The sequence below is a fragment of the Salmo trutta genome, chromosome 27, assembly GCF_901001165.1.
Source record: "Salmo trutta chromosome 27, fSalTru1.1, whole genome shotgun sequence".
NCBI lineage: Eukaryota > Metazoa > Chordata > Actinopteri > Salmoniformes > Salmonidae > Salmo > Salmo trutta.
This window is the reverse complement of record NC_042983.1, coordinates 17,589,137-17,605,531: the sequence shown is the minus strand read 5'-3', so window position 1 is coordinate 17,605,531 and position 16,395 is coordinate 17,589,137. Positions and strand designations below refer to the sequence as shown.

The 16,395-nt window shown below is 42.8% G+C and overlaps 1 protein-coding gene across 9 annotated transcripts in view; it reads right to left on the bottom strand.

The window, feature by feature from the left end:
• Positions 1–203: 203 nt before the first annotated feature.
• The window catches only part of LOC115164471 (CAP-Gly domain-containing linker protein 1), a 48,153-nt gene continuing 31,961 nt past the window's right edge, over positions 204–16,395 (bottom strand). For 7 of the 9 annotated variants that reach the window (XM_029716998.1, XM_029716992.1, XM_029716993.1 and 4 more), the window contains 11 exons: positions 12,318–15,002; positions 11,355–11,492; positions 10,333–10,430; positions 9,435–9,555; positions 9,248–9,300; positions 6,207–6,324; positions 5,410–5,560; positions 5,275–5,327; positions 2,213–2,218; positions 1,441–1,568; positions 204–1,198 (listed from right to left, as the gene is read on the bottom strand). In XM_029716998.1, coding sequence (XP_029572858.1) covers positions 967–1,198; positions 1,441–1,568; positions 2,213–2,218; positions 5,275–5,327; positions 5,410–5,560; positions 6,207–6,324; positions 9,248–9,300; positions 9,435–9,555; positions 10,333–10,430; positions 11,355–11,492; positions 12,318–15,002 — 3,783 coding nt within the window. In that variant the 3' untranslated portion in view covers positions 204–966. The remainder of the gene's footprint in view (positions 1,199–1,440; positions 1,569–2,212; positions 2,219–5,274; positions 5,328–5,409; positions 5,561–6,206; positions 6,325–9,247; positions 9,301–9,434; positions 9,556–10,332; positions 10,431–11,354; positions 11,493–12,317; positions 15,003–16,395) is intronic. The other 2 variants (XM_029716995.1, XM_029716999.1) reach the window with 2 other exon arrangements.

The following is a 16,395-nucleotide window of genomic DNA, read 5'->3' as shown; positions in this document are numbered from 1 at the left end:
CTTACAGTACAAGTGGTCATTTCCAAGGCTTACAATCACTTTATTTTCAAAGAAACTGTATTGCTTAGCATAGAGTACTCAGGAAGTAATTGTGTACAGAAAATATTTGGTGAGAGAACTTTAAAAACAAATACTGTAATATGAAATTTGTTTGAAGGGTAAATTCCCATGAGCTCCTGCAACTGTTATGAAACAAACTTAAAATGTATCCATAAATGTCATTTATTTTTGTACAGATATTCAACAATCAAAAAGTTAGGTACAGAAATTCATGAGCATCATACCATCTGTATACAATATTTTATGCTTAAATTATAATTTAATTATGCATCGTTCTTGTAAAGGCCATTTAAAAAGGAACCAAGGATTTTAAACAGAGGAGAGGAATAAAGTGTGTGCAGTGCTTTAGGTTTGTTTAGCGGCTTCAACCTTGACCACCATCCCACACGGCCGAGGTAGTTTTTTTTTTTTAAACAAAAAATCAAATGGTGTTGTTTCACTTCTCCAACCCTGCCAGGCAACAGGCGCCAGCCACGCCCCTCTCCATGCCTGTCCACCACACAATTATCACAGACAGATTGACAAGGCAACTTTTTTTTTTAAGTACAAAGTATGTCCAAGTGTAAAAAAATAAAGTATAGCCTCATCTTTTGCACACGCTGAAGAGGGTCGCAACAAAAACAGCGGATTTTTTAAAACAAAAGTCCTCTACAATTCCCAATGAAAACCTTATCACAATACGTCGGCATTTCTGCCCCTTTCGCTAGTCAATGACGTGTGGGTGCGGATAATTAAGTTGATTGTTTTGAGACAACATCCTCCCATTAGAGCGCTTAGGGGCTTGTGCAAGAAAGACTTTCTGCACAAACAAACACATGCACACACCCATACAGTAGAGAACTCCATGTGCACTTGCGCACCGCAAAAGTTGAGATTGTGCCAAAGATGGTTCTAGAAGGCTTTAGATTAGAAGGTCTGGTCGTCGTTACAGGAGTCAGTCCAGTGTCCAAAGGCCTCACAGATGTCACAATAAGCTCTCTCCTCATCCTTACTGCCGTGGTAGGTGGTGTGGGGTGGGGAGTCCGGCATCTGCATCTGAGTGGGACAGTCTTCTGTATCGTGGAGGTCGAAGCAGTCACAGATGTCACAGAAGAGCCTTGGTGGGACCTTCTTTTTGGAGGGACCTTCATTAAAACCGCTGAAGAGAGGGTGGGAGACACACAGGGTCAGGGCGTGAGTATGTACAGAAGACTAGACAAATGAACAAGTACTGTATGGGGGGGCAAACTAGGACTATGATGAATTGTTAAAATATAAATACTGCTTTATGCTCTGAACTAACTTCATAAAATTAACAAAAAGTGAAAAAGTAAGAGGTTAGTGTGGGCTTGAACTTGTCTGACTCAGGGTTAGTGTTTAAAAGCATGGGAGAAGGCTGACCCGTCATAGTTATCAAGCTCTCTTGCATTATTCCCATTAAGGGAAGCCTCCGCCATCTTTTCCAGCTTGCCCTTAAGGTCTTCATTCTTCTTCTGCAGGTCCACGATAACCGAGTTCAGGAACTCGATCTGCCGCAGACAAGAAGGGAAATCACGGACAGTAACACAGTTCTTTATGCTCATACGGCACAAACTTCAGTTAAACATAAATGTAGTCAATTTAGAACTTAGGAAAATGGAACAAACAGGTCATCTAACAGCATCCATATCCCATTGAGTGCTAATATCACACAAGCTGTTAATAAATTCACCCCTTACCCCAACCCACCCTGCTACAAGAATAATAGTGAACCATCACCTTCACTAATGTGCTTGTCCAGTTTCTAAGTTATGAAAACAAACCCCACATCCTTGATTGAGCAATAGTAAAGAGGGCAACACTGAACAGTAAAACTCTGGATCGTCCACCAATGAGAAATTGTGGCATCCAGACATGCCAATTTGCTGGAAATCATAACTCTGGTACATTTCCTTTATGAATAGGATATGGTGTTAATTTTTTTTAAAGCTAATTGTAAATATATCCGTATGGTAAATTATGTCAGAGATAAGGCCTAATTCCTCCTTGGGAGACGACCAGAAATGTAAACCAACAGGAACTTTTAGGAATTATTTTCCAGCACACACAACAGCACAGATGGAACGAGAACCATGGGGAAATCTACAGACAAATAGACATGCATGAGTGGAGCTGATGAAAAACAGTAACAAACCGCTGCCTGATTTTCGGGTAGCATTGCCAACATCAGTGACAGAGGAGGAGGTAAATGAGAAAGAGGAGAGGGAGGAGACAAAACAGATCAAAATTAGGACCCACCTAAAGCCAGACAACAGACTCAAGTCATCACTGACAGAGAAAATAGTAGGCAAGCAGTACAGCTAGACTACATCATAGTAAATAAAGGGATGATGAACTATGTATAAAAGCCTGTTAGATTATAAAAAACATTTATTGATCTGCCAGTATATTCATTTAGACTCCAGTCAACGTTTTGATGTTAACTTTCATGTGTCCTATCAATTATCATTTGATTATTCACCATGGCAACCAATTGTTAGTATAAAAACAGAACTTATTTCTCAGTCCAGTTGGCTTTTGTGGAGATCAGACCCTTTTTTATTTGCAGGGATATTTGTGCATTTTTGACCAAATACCACACTCTGTTTCATCATTAAACTCCTAGACTGGCTTCTGTGTCTGTGATCACTCTTTGACCAGAGTGCAGTCAGGTATTTGTTTACTCCCAGTGGCCTATCCACACAGAGAGTACCAGACTCTGTTTCATGGCCCTTCGAGATGGATGATGGACATCGAGACTGAGGACAACCAGATCTCCCAAGGGACCCAGCCCCAAGGAGATGAATGTCCACGACGGCAGATACAGCAGCCTAAACGACTGGAGGACTACATAGTCAACCACCCACGCACTCGAACAACCACTCCTAGTGGGCATGCCCACCAAGGTGAGGGTATTCTAACTGGTGAGCCCTCCCCCATAGGTCAGCTTCAGGCAAGCCACACCCCCAAAGAAGAAGACCTTAAGGAGGATTCTGATGAAGAGGATCATCACCAACCTCAACAAAGCGAACTGTTGAGCCCAGTGCAGCCACAACAAGGTACGGCATTACAATCCCCTCCAAGGAAGGGGGTCGCCAGCCCCCAGTCAACAAAGCAGTAATGGCGACAACAGTGATCACTCATATATTCAAGTTCATCTTAAGAAGATAGCACTTGAAGAACTGGGACACCAGTTAGCTTAAGAGAAAGAGGCAGCGCGATTTAATTCCGAAAAAGAGATGGAGAGACAAACTCACCATGGAGAGAAGATACCAGGAGATGCAGCTGAAGAGTAGAGAAAGACAATGGAGGGAGCAGCAACGCCTTCGCCAGGCCCAGAACAAGCTGAAGAAGGTGGCGCGGCTTCTTCAGCTCCTAAAAAAATCATGTGAAGGGCACTCCGGATGGCCCCAGACCAGCCACCCGCTCATACCAGAGCAACCTCCAGCATAATCCCATGTCATGACACCAACCAAGGACGTACCTCAGGTCCAGGTGTCCACAACCATGGTCAAGTCAACCAGAGCGATGCCTCATCCTTGCTGCTAGGCCCATACCATTGGATTGATCCACCTCCATTGTCTAATTAGCCAGCTCTCGGCATCAACTGCTGGGCATGCCAGCACCACGTCTGCTCTTATCCTCCAAACGGTCTTGGGACGGCGCCACCACACAGGCTCAATCCATGCCAGCAGCCAACACCTGCGGTGCCTCTAGCACCTGTGACTCCAGGCCCAAACCTAATGGACCTAGTTGTAGCCTCCTCCTTTCGCACTGAGGATGACCAACGACAAGTACAGGTCTCATTCCTCGTGGCAAGATCTCGAGTGGCACCCAAGCGTCAAGTCTCAATGCTCCGCCTGGAGCTCAGTGCTGCCGACTGGAGCCCAACACTAGCTCGTCTTCTGCAAAACTGAGGTTACTTTTTATGTCCGCAGGACCACCCTGTGGTCAGATTCAACAACCCTCTTGAACTGGCTTCAATCGGAATCGTGTCATTACAAAGTGTTTGTCGGCACCAGAATCGCTGAGATACAAGATCTCACTGATAGCGGTGTCGACATATCTCCACTCCCTAACAACCCAGCAGATGACATTACGAGGGGGAAAACTCTGGCTGAGCTAACCCGTCTCACCACTCAATGCACCGACCTCAATGTTCTGACCAGAACGGACACAGATACCTTCCTGATGGCTCCCGCCGCTTCATTTCCCAATGAGAATAACCCTTTGAGATCCTGTCGGACAATGGGACCAATTTCTGAGGGGCGGACAGAGAGCTGCAAGAGTCCTTCATGGCCCTCGGGCCTGCACTCCAGGAACAGTTGGCTGAACAGAAGGTCACCTTCCGGTTCAACCCCCCGAATGTACCGCATTTCAGAGGCACCTGGGAGAGGGAAATAAGGTATGTGAAGTATGCTCTTCATGAAGACGTCCTCCTGACGATCCTTACGGAGGTGGAATGCATTCTGAGCTCCAAGACCCTTGGCTGTTTCAGCAGACGTAGCAGACTTGATCCAGTTAAAATTAATCTGCACGATGGAACGGCATGCCAAGTCTTCAGCAGAGGCAGAAGTGACGGATTGACACTCCAGACTTGAAGGTTGGACAAGTGGCCATGATAGTGGGTCCTCAGCTACCACGAGCTTTGTGGCCCATCGGACAGATAGTGAAGACGATACCAGATGCAGATGGAAGGATCCGGTCAAGGATCGAATCTACCTGCGTCCTGTAGCCCGATTGGTGGAGCTTCCCACCATGTTAGACGACGCAGACCTGCCTTCATAGAAAGGAAGATGGGACGGCTATATAAAAGCCCATTAGATTTGAATTTAGAATCCTCAAAATGTTATTAGATCTACAAAGACATTTATTGATCTGCCAGTATTTAAATTTAGAGACTCCGGTAAACTGAGGTTTCCTTTCATGTGTCCTATCAATTATTATTGGATTATTCACCATGGCAACTAATTGTTAGTATAAAAACATAACTTATTTCTCAGTTCAGTTGGCTTTTGTGGTGATCAGACCGTTTTCATTTGCAGGGATATTTAAAACATCCAGTGCATGTCATATGGCAATAGTATGGAAACATTAAGTGAATGCACAAATCGTCCAAAAATATACATATTGGTAAAAAACCAACTGAATGGCATACCCAAGTTGTGTTTTATATACCAATTTTTGCTAAATTGGGCCATAATAAGTCATGCATACCTGGCTCTCTGAAGCCTCCTTGTCCTCCTTTAATTGGTTCAGAGCTGCATCACCTGAAGGGAAAACATGTATATTAAGCATTCAGTGACAGTGGAGCTCAATCTGTAGAGTTAAGTTTTGACTGCCCAGTCATACCGGAGGCGCTGGTAAGAGTATCCTGTTCTCCTGCAAGGCTCTTCTCCAGGCTCTGAACGCGTTCCTGCAGCCGCGACTTGTCTTTCTCCAGAGACTGGACAGTAGACTTCAGTGTCTTTGCTGTGGCGCTCTCCCCTTGCAGCACTGAAAACTGCTCAGAGGGAAAAATACAATACTATGTCATATACTGGCCATTTTGAGCCTGTAACCGAACCCACAAATGTTGATGCTCCAGATTCACAACTGGTCTAAAGATGGCCAGTTTATTGCTGCTTTGATCAGGACAACAGTTTTCAGCTGTGCTAGCATAATTGCAAAAGGGTTTTCTAATGATCAATTAGCCTTTTAAAATGATACACTTGGATTAGCTAACACAACCTGCCATTGGAACACAGTAGTGATGGTTGCTGATAATGGGCCTCTACGCCTATATAGATATTCCATTAAAAAAATCTGCTGTTTCCAGCTACAATAGTCATTTACAACATTAACAATGCCTACACTGTATTTCTGATCAATTTGATGTTATTTTAAAATGGACAAAAAAATGTGCTTTTCTTTCAAAAACAAGGACACTTCTAAGTGACCCCAAACTTTTGAACGGTAGTGTACATTATACAATGAATATAGTATACAAATGCTGAAAAAAAAACATTCTCCTGAAAAGAGAACTCATTACAACTCCAGACCTAATAAGACTACCCCAATGCTTTTTGGCCTAGAAATAGTGCCAGGAAGCCTGCCATGAGGTTAGGGAATTAAAATGTCTAGAAATAGGGAAGAGCTCCAATTCTTACCTCACTCTTTAGGGTCTCCAGCTCCTGATCCTTCTCGGAGATCAAGGCACTGCTTTTATGGATGGACTTCTGGAGGGAGGCTTTCTCCTCATCTAACTGTTTCTTCAAGGCGGTCTCTCTGTCAAGGACAACACACAATTATTATGAATAGAGTTTAACCACTCCAACAAGGACTAGTGGAGCATTGACCATGCATAATCTGTGTTAAATCTAATGTATATTGGAATACCACCAACAGCCAATATAATGTGACTTTTACCTGCAATGAACTGTGGCCGGTAGTTTAAGTTTGGTAAAGATCGATCTTTATACAGTATATACAGTGTGGTCTGAAATTGTTGACACCCTTGTTAAACCTTTCACTATTAACAATAACAGGGGAGGTTAGCATGTCTTGGGGGTATGATCTTTGACACACAAACTCTCACTCATCATTATTCACTATTCATTCAGGATTATCCCCAATCATGGTAGCATCCACATTAAATGTAGACTTGTTTAGAAACAATCTATTTTTATTTACAATAAATGTGACTCCAAAATGACACCATACATTATTTACCATTCATTTTCATAATAATCTGAAACACAACCAAAACTAACTGCAAATGCATTCAGAAAGTTTGTAGAGTCACAAGCTTGATGTAGTCATTGCATACTAGGAATATGGGACCAAATACTCAACTTTTGACTACTTTATTTACAGTTGAAGTCAGAAGTTTACATACACTTAAGCCAAATACATTTAAACTCAGTTTTTCACAATTCCTGACATTTAATCCTAGTAAGAATTCCCTGTCTTAGGTCAGTTATCATCACCACATATTTTAAGAATGTGAAATCTCAGAATAATAGTAGAGAGAATTATTAATTTCAGCTTTAATTTCTTTCATCACATTCCCAGTGGGTCAGACGTTTACATACACTCAATTACTATTTGGTAGCATTGCCTTTAAATTGTTTAACTTGGGTCAAACGTTTCGGGTAGCCTTTAACAAGCTTCCCACAATAAGTTGGGTGAATTTTGGCCCATTCCTCCTGACAGAGCTGGTGTAACTGAGTCAGGTTTGTAGGCCTCCTTGCTCTCACACACTTTTCAGTTCTGCCCACAAATTTTCTATGGGATTGAGGTCAGGGCTTTGTGATGGCCACTCCAATACCTTGACTTCGTTGTCCTTAAGCCATTTTGCCACAACTTTGGAAGTATGCTTGGGGTCATTGTCCATTTGGAAGACCCATTTCCAACCAAGCTTTAACTTCCTGACTGATGTCTTGAGATGTTTCTTCAATATATCCACCTAATTTTCCTCCTCATGATGCCATCTATTTTAAGACGTGCACCAGTCCCTCCTACAGCAAAGCACCCCCACAACATGATGCTGCCACCCCCATGCTTCAAGGTTGGGATGGTGTTTTTCGGCTTGCAAGCCTCCCCCTTTTTCCTCCTAACATAACGATGGTCATTATGGCCAAACAGTTCTCTTTTTGTTTCATCAGACCAGAGGACATTTCTCCAAAAGGTACAATCTTTGTCCCCATGTGCAGTTGCAAACCGTAGTCTGGCTTTTTTATGGTGGTTTTGGAGCAGTGGCTTCTTCCTTGCTGAGTGGCCTTTCAGGTTATGTCGATATAGGACTTGTTTTACTGTGGCTATAGATACTTTAGTACCCGTTTCCTCCAGCATCTTCACAAGGTCCTTTGCTGTTGTTCTGGGATGGATTTGCACTTTTCGCACCAAAGTACGTTCATCTCTATGAGACAGAACACGTCTCCTTCCTGAGCGGGATGATGGCTGCGTGGTCCCATGGTGTTTATACTTGCGTACTACTGTTTGTACAGGTGAGCATGGTACCTTCAGGCGTTTGGAAATTGCTCCCAAGGATGAACCAGACTTGTGGAGGTCTGTCATTTATTTTCTGAGGTCTTGGTTGATTTAATTTGATTTTCCCATGATGTCAAGCAAAGAGGCACTGAGTTTGAAGGTAGGCCTTGAAATACATCCACAGGTACACCTCCAATTGACTCAAATTATGTCAATTAGCCTATCAGAAGCTTCTAAAGCCATGACATAATTTTCTGGAATTTCCCAAGCTGTTTAAAGGCACAGTCAACTTAGTGTATGTAAACTTTTGACCCACTGGAATTGTGATACAGTGAATTATAAGTCAAATAATCTGTAAACAATTGTTGGAAAAATTACTTGTGTCATGCACAAAGTAGATGTCCTGACCGACTTGCCAAAACTATAGTTTGTTAACAAGAAATTTGTGGAGTGGTAGAAAAACAGTGTATGTAAATTTCCGACTTCAATTGTACATAGAAGTGTGCTTGTAAATCTAATTCAGAAGCATGTAATGAAATGATGAAGTCAGCTGAAAGGGAAACAAAGGCATAACCTCAAGACAGAGAACAGAGAAAGGAGACCTGGGGGGCCTATAATAATCAGATAAATGTGAAAGTGCTCCGTTTGCTCTGTTCCGGCCATTATTATGAGCCGTTCTCCCCTCAGCAGCCTCCTGTGGATAAAGCAGGCATGGTATTGGACAGACATGATGGATCTCTGTTTAAAAACAAAGTCTACAGTTTGATTACAAACAAGGACAAAGAAATATTTGCATTGCCATTTTACAATCTACGGCACGTGAACTTCCGAGTCTACAGTTTGATTACAAACGAGGACAAATAAATATGAGATGACAAAAAGCAAGTGAATTAAGAGGGATTACTCATTGAAAAGCATTGAGCTCCTCTTACCTTCCTAGGGTAACAGTATGACACGTTAGGTAACAATTAAAAAAGGCATGGAAGTACCTGAAGGTGTTATTGGGCAAGCTTTGAAAGGCAAAAGAAGAGGATGTAATCAAACAGAGCAAGTGGGACAGAGCACAAGAAAGATATGCCACGTTGGCGAAGGGCAAATTGATGCAAGCATCCATGCTTAATTGCAGAACTGTTGGGAGTCTCCAATGCCATCTGACTAGAAATGTCAAATGATTATTTTTTGCACACTTGATTTGGATAGAAATGAAACAGTTTCTCACCTCTGCTTCATATCTTGCAACTGTTTATTGAGCTTGGACTGCTGCGTTTCCAGCTTAAAGAAAATAAACATTATGGGATTAAATTGCTTGGTTGGACAGGTGTAGTGACTCAATGTAGGCTATGTGTTACATTCTTAAAATAGTAGTGGCAGTTTGAGGGAACAGATCAGTAGTCCAGTGGTGGTACCTTCTGCTGGCCACTGGTCTCCTTCTTGCTGCTGCCAACCTCCTTAGTCAGCTTGTTGTTCTCCTCCTGTAAGACCACCAGGGACTGGGACTTCACAGAGGCCACTTGCTTCAGCTCCTCACTAAAACACACACAGACAATATTATAAACACATAGCTACATGAGTACAAGAATATACAGACAACTGGTAAGGGGCTGAGAGAGGGAAATAGGTACAAGGAAAGGTATGAGGAAATCACTTTCTACAACTGCTAGCTGCTAGGATTTGCATGCCAGATATCATTCACCTCACTGTCTACCTATCACCTGGCAGGACACAGGCACTTTCGCTTGTTCAACAACTTAAACAGCAAAACAATTGTAACTTTAGTGTCGCATCATTATTCATGGCTAAGGGTTTAAGTAGAGAATTAATTCAAGGCATGAATGTTGATGTCAACTGCACCATAAGATATGTACACAGTAGTGAATAGTGATTAAGTGACACATTTTTATGAGCATGGCACTGTGCCGTAGTTCAGTAAAAACAATTCTCTCAGATATTTGGGCCTTCAGGTTGAGTATGAAGACAGAATGTCTGACTCTTAAAAGTCTGAAGACTTTAGAGCAATATGCATGTGTGTATAATGTATTTCCACCCAAAATAAAAATGCCAAAGCAAGGAGGACTACAAGCATGGAGCAAAGAAAGCAAGTTTGCATTACTTCTAAGTAAATCTATAAAAAAAAAAAAAATAATCAAGACTCAGGTTTAAGAATGATCTTATTTTGAAAGAGTTGAATAAAAAAAAATAGAAAAAATTCAAGGGCCCTGGGGATCGACTGCATTGAGGTGGTCCCTGCGTCCAGGGTCGGTTACTGCGATAGGACTATACCTGCCCCCCCCCCCATATACTCACATCTCCTGGCACAGGCTGCTGATTTTCTGGTTCTCTGAGCAGAGCTGGAGGTTGAGCTCCTCTTGGTATTTAGAATTCTGTTGCTTCAATGCATCCAGCTGGGAAATAACACACACAAAACATAAAATCACTTCTAATGAATATAATACATTGAAGCTTGTTATTGTTGGTCAATCAAAGAAGCACTACAGTCAAAGGCTCATGTGTAGCAATTGAAGTGGGAGATTTCTAATTAATGCAAACTGGAATTATAATTGCAGAATTAAGTTGGTTAAATGAGAAGTAATAGGCTACAATGATCAACCAACAGGTAGGCTGTTGTTTAATATGAATATTGTTGTAGACAAGGATGGGGAGCGCTGCAAAGTAGCCTCAATTAGCCTTGCAAGCTAATTGAGTCCTTAGTGAGGACATTTAACATTTAAGTCATTTAGCAGACGCTCTTATCCAGAGGACCATTTATGACAGTAACAGCTGACTAGACTGATGCAGTCAAGACTGACAATACCAGATGAGATGATAGATATGAAAAGATGAAGCAACAAGTTTGTCTAACTTGCGGAAGTCGGTTTGGCTACTTTCTCTCCCTCCGTGTCAGACACACACAGGAATGGTCATGTGATCTTGGTAAGTGTGAACATGTCAGCATCTGTGGCTGAATTTCTGTTTATGTGTAACACTGTATTATGTTGTGAAGACTAACTTGTGAAAGTGGTTTGCAACTATGACACCCCACACACCAAACTTCTGGTAAGATAACACACAACACCCAGAAATGTCAAATTGATTCAGTTGTTCAAAGAGGATTATTCAGTTCATTTTGTTTATTTGATTCCATGTTAACCCTAAGGAGCACCTTCCAGAGTCGTTAGTGAGGACCATTTATGACAGTGACATATCATTCCATACCCACAAAATTTCAACCTTCTCAACATTCTCCATACCTTACTGAAAATACATGCTGTTCAACCACTACATTACACCCCATCTGAGGCATTGCATACTCCTTATCCCTGACTCACCTGACTGGTCATCTCCTGCTTGGCACTCCTGAACTCCTCCAGCAGAGACTGGGCCTCACTCTTCTCCTGCTCCAGACGGCCCTTCTCTTGTGTCAGCCGCTCCACGGCCTCAGCAGTCTTCCCTGAGGACTCTGCTGCCTAGGTAGTGAGGGAGAGGGGGGCATGTCAACCAGACGTATGTGATGAAAAACCTGCAACTTACTTGGATTGGTGTTGGTTGACGTGAACAGCAAACCCCTATGTCCTGAGATTTATCATCATTTGATGGAGACTTATTTTACAAAGCCCAAATCAACTCAGAGGTATCACTATTTACATTTTCTCATATCGTGCAGAATTAATTTGCATGCATTGCATGTCAGTCATCCAAATCACTCCAAACTTGATTTTGAAGCTTTAGTGGGTTACGATGATTGTGTTTCCGAAATTACTATGCAATTGATGTAATCCTCAGGAATCATTGCAATACCCACATCTACTACTACAGTCAGGTAACAGGCAACTAGCTTTGACTACAGTGTTGGTGAAAGACCTAAAGGCTAAAATGAAAAATTAGGAGTAGAGAAAAAGAAAGTAATTACATCCTGTGACCTGAGAACAGATACTTGCAGTAATGTACTTTGGCCCTAACATATTGCTTGACATCTCAATTGGAGAACAGAGACCATGGTTGTGGACATGACTCTTAAAACCACATTCTAAGGGAGATGAGATGTAACCATCTGCCTCAACCAAGGAACAGACCCTAACTTCTCAAACAACGTTCTAAGCCCACAGGAATATATTTCATATATAAACATTTTGCAGGAGACTAGAATAAAGATGGAGCAGTTAGTAAAGGAGATGAAACAAAAAGTGAGATAAATAGAAAAGGTGACCAGACTAGCATGCAGTGAGGGTGAAACATGACCACAGCCATTTCAACATGAGGGTTCGATACAGGATTTGTTAGTAGTGGAGTACCTCAAGCTGCTTGGAAAGAATGTTTTTGAGTTGAGCTTCAAGCTGGGTGACTTGCTGGGTGGCTTCGTCCCTCTCCTTGAGCAATGCATCCTTCTCGACCTTCAGGACTTCCAGCTTGGTGCCAATTTCTTCCCGGGCCTTGGCAGACACAGATGCCTCCTCCACAGATACTTTGTGCTGTCCCTCTAACCCTGCCTTCTCAGCACGTAAGGTCTGGGCATCTGCCTCAAGCTGCGTCTGGGCAGCTCGCAGCTTCTCCACTTCCTCCAGGAGCCTTGAGCGCTCCTCATCACCACTTTTTTGGCTGCTGTGGAGTGAGGAAAGGTTTTCCTCCAGCCTGGACTGTATAGCTAGGAGGTCTACCTTCTCCTTAGCCAGGGAGGAGCCCTCTTTGCCAAGCTCCTCCAGCTTGTTAAACAGGCACTCTTGGTCTTCAGCCAAGCCATCCTTTTCCTGGTCTCTCTGCTTCAGCTGTGCCTTCAAGTTCTCAACCTCCCTAGCCAAGGCTTTTCTCTCCTCTCCAATATCCTTAAGGCTGGCAGACAATTCATCAATGGCCTTGTCTCTAGTGACAGATTTCTGAGTGAGGTCCTGCACTTTGGCTTGCATCTGGGCATTCTCCTCAAGCAGACCATGTTGCTCACCTAACAATCCAGTGTGAGTCATCTTAAGTTGCTTTAAATCACAACACAAACTATTTTTCTCAGAGGCCATTGTGTCTCTTTCAACACAAACAGAGGCAATCTCTGCCTTCAGGATAGATTCAGCCTGCAGGAGGGAAGTATTTTTCTGTGTCAGAGTGGACAACTGACTCTGTAAGTCTTCTCTCTCTCTGGAGAGGTCATCCTTTGCAGAGGACAGTTTACTTCGTTCAGTGGCTTCAGTCTGCTGCTGCGATTCAAGAAGCCTTTTTTCCTTTGAAAGTGATTCTGTCTGACCCTTGAACTCCTGGACCTGCAGAAGCAGATCATCTTTGTCTTTCTGCAGGATCTGTAGGTTCTTATTAAGCTCTGCTTGCTGGGAGTGCAGGAGATCCCGCTCTTTTCTTAGGGTATCCCTCTGCTGGATGAGTTCCAAATGCACCTGCTCAGAGTTGCCTTTTAGTTTATGATGCTCTTCTGCAAGTTCAGTTTTGCTTTTTTCAAGGGCCTCCCTCTCAGAGCAACGCTTCTGCAGCTGTGCATGTAGATCAGCCTTTTCTTTTTTCAAGGAAGCTCCCTCAACCTCCACCTTTTGGATCTTCTGTTTGGATTCCTCTAGCAAGGACGTAAGGTTGTAATTGGCTTGCTTCAGGTCATCAATGGCCTTGGAGGAGCTGTCCAGCTGGTCTTTCATACTGCGGATCTCACCTGCCATCTTGTCGCGCTCTTTTGTTAGAGTAGCCTTTTCAGAGATCTCCTTTGTGTGCTTTTCTTCAAGCTCTTCCTTTTCATGTACCAAACGGTCACTCTCCATCTTCTGCTGTTCCAGTGTTGATTCCATGGCCAGCTTCTCTTTCCGTACGGAGTGTAGTGCCTTCTCTGTCTCTTCATTCTGGAGACAAAGAGCTTCCTTCTCCTTGGCAAAAGAGGACAACACCTCTTTGACTTTCTCCTTAGAGGTAGCCGCTTCCTGTGTAGAAAGTCTGAGCTTCTCCTTAAACTCTTCTATCTCCTTGAGAAGTTCATCCTTCTCAGAACACACCTTTCGCTGGGTAGCAAGCAGGTCCTCTTTCTCCTGCATGAGGTGAAGCCTCTCGGAGTCTGTAACCTCACTGCTGGTCTTGGACTCGTCCAGCATCTTGGCCAGGCTCATTTTGGAAGCCTGGAGCTCGCCGTTATCACGGACAGACTTCTCAAGATCCTTCTTGGTGATATTCAGCTGATTCTGAAGCTCCGTATTCATGGCTTGGAGGGCCTCTTTGTCAGATATAGCAGCATTAATTTGAGCAGACATCTCCTCTTTATCTCTGGCCAAGGTCTCCTTCTGGGCCTGCAATTGAGTGTTTTTCACACAGAGATCTACTTTTTCCAAGCTCAACGACTGACACCTTGTCTGCAACTCTGTATTCTTTGCATCAAGGGATTTCTTAGCATTTCTTGCTGCATCCCTCTCCAACACAAGGCTATCCATCTCAGAGATCAGCTTCTCCCTGCTTTGCTTGAGCTCCTCCTGGAGCCCATTCCTTTCCTCACAGGTCTTCTCATAGATTTCTGCTAGCTGATTCCTCTTAGTTTCCTGCTGCTGGATCTCCTGTTTGTACTTTAAGAGGACCTCCTGCTTCTCTGCATTTGTCTTTTGTAGCTCCTCAATTTGGGACCGATGCTCCATTTCAAATTGACTGAGGGATTCGTTTTTGGCCTGTGCCTCCTCAACAGCAACTCTGAGCTTCTCAATCTCTCTGGATAGTGAGGCCTTCTCTCCATCCAGCTGCTGATTTGTGGTCAAAAGTTCCTCCTGCTCTTTTGTAAGCTTGTCCCTCAGAGTCAGCAGTTCTTCAGTCTTAACCGAGAGCTCATTGTGACTAGCCTCCAAGGCAGAGAGCTTGGCCTGGAGTTGGAAGAGTTGCTTCTCAAGACTTTCCTTATGAGCTCTGAGATCTGAACTTTCCTTAGACATGTGTTCCAGTGCTGAGATTTGCTTCTCCAGGTCTGTGGACAATCGCTCAACATGCTGCATGGAGGAGTCGAGCTCAGCAGAAAGAAACTGAGGGAATGAAGTTGAAAGAAAAAAGGGGCATATAAAGGGAAAAGTTACAAAATAAGTCAAGAAGTAATAAAATGCAACTGGAAAGGTTAAGCTGGTGCAAGCATAAAAAACAGTTGGGAGAAAATAAACAGTAGCTGACGCCACAATGAAAACAGAATACATTGAAAACAGGGGCACGCCAATGGAGTGCTTATGCATGCCTATGTATGTGTGTGTGTGTTTGTCTTGTAAGTGTGTCTAATGATAGCTTCAGGTTTTCAATCGGTGTGCAGTGTATTAGGCGAGGATGAGACAGTGTCTGCGTAATTGTGTACTTTCCATTTAGACGAAGATTGACAAGTATATAACCCTTTTTTAAAAGGTGTTATAATTGGTGAGCGCAGACAGAAGCCGTACACTTTAACTCATCAAGACTGCCAGTATCAGTTTTTTTTATCTCTAAGATGTGCCCCTGTTTTTTAAGTAGGCCCTAAAACCACAACATAGCCACACTGTCAATGGTCAAATGAAGATGGTGCATATAAGACGATCATCCTTGGCTGTTAATTCTACATAGTGCAATGGACTTGAATAAACACAGTGAACAAAAACAATAATATGAGCAGATAAAATGCTAACATGAATCTCATAGCCTTAGGAATAGGCTTAGTGAGTTTAAAAAATATATATTTATGTTAGTGAAATCAAAGAATGAGGTCACCGTGATAAAATAATTATGGCATAAGAGTCTGTGAACCCTTCACAAAACGGACTTCAGGTACTTCTTACAGTACGTTAACTACCCAGACAATAGAAGTATGGCTGGGCGATATATTTCATTCATTAGATTCATTTGAATGTATGTTTTTGCACAATATTCCAAATGCCAGTATCGCAGAATCATATTTATTTGTGTATTGTTTTGTTTTTATGAGCGTTTATGTCTGTGTGTTCTCATATTGTCTTTTTGGTCTCGTCTCATTCGCTCCTTCTGTGCTGTGCACCTTCCCATTTATACCAGAGATCTGCATATAATGACGAGATGCTCAAGTCTTTCCGCCCTAACAATGGGAGCCGTTGTCCCAAAGGCGAGAATGCAGGACAAGCTTTGGTTCAAAATAAGTGCATAGAAACGCATTGGACTTATTTTGTATATATTTTTGCGAGAGTGAAACCTCTTGCTTCGCCGCTTTCTTCCAAGCCCCTCCTCCTACCACTCACAACAACAAATATGAGAGATCAGATCCCTTCTTCCTCTCTGACAAACGGTTTCAACTCACTATTTGCATTTGAGGTTTGGTCCAACAGAACCGGTCACCAACACCAAAACACATTGAGACATTATTTTACTGTAATAGAGACGTTAACCTTTCGAACCATACACTGTTTGTCTCAACTCTTCAAATTCCGA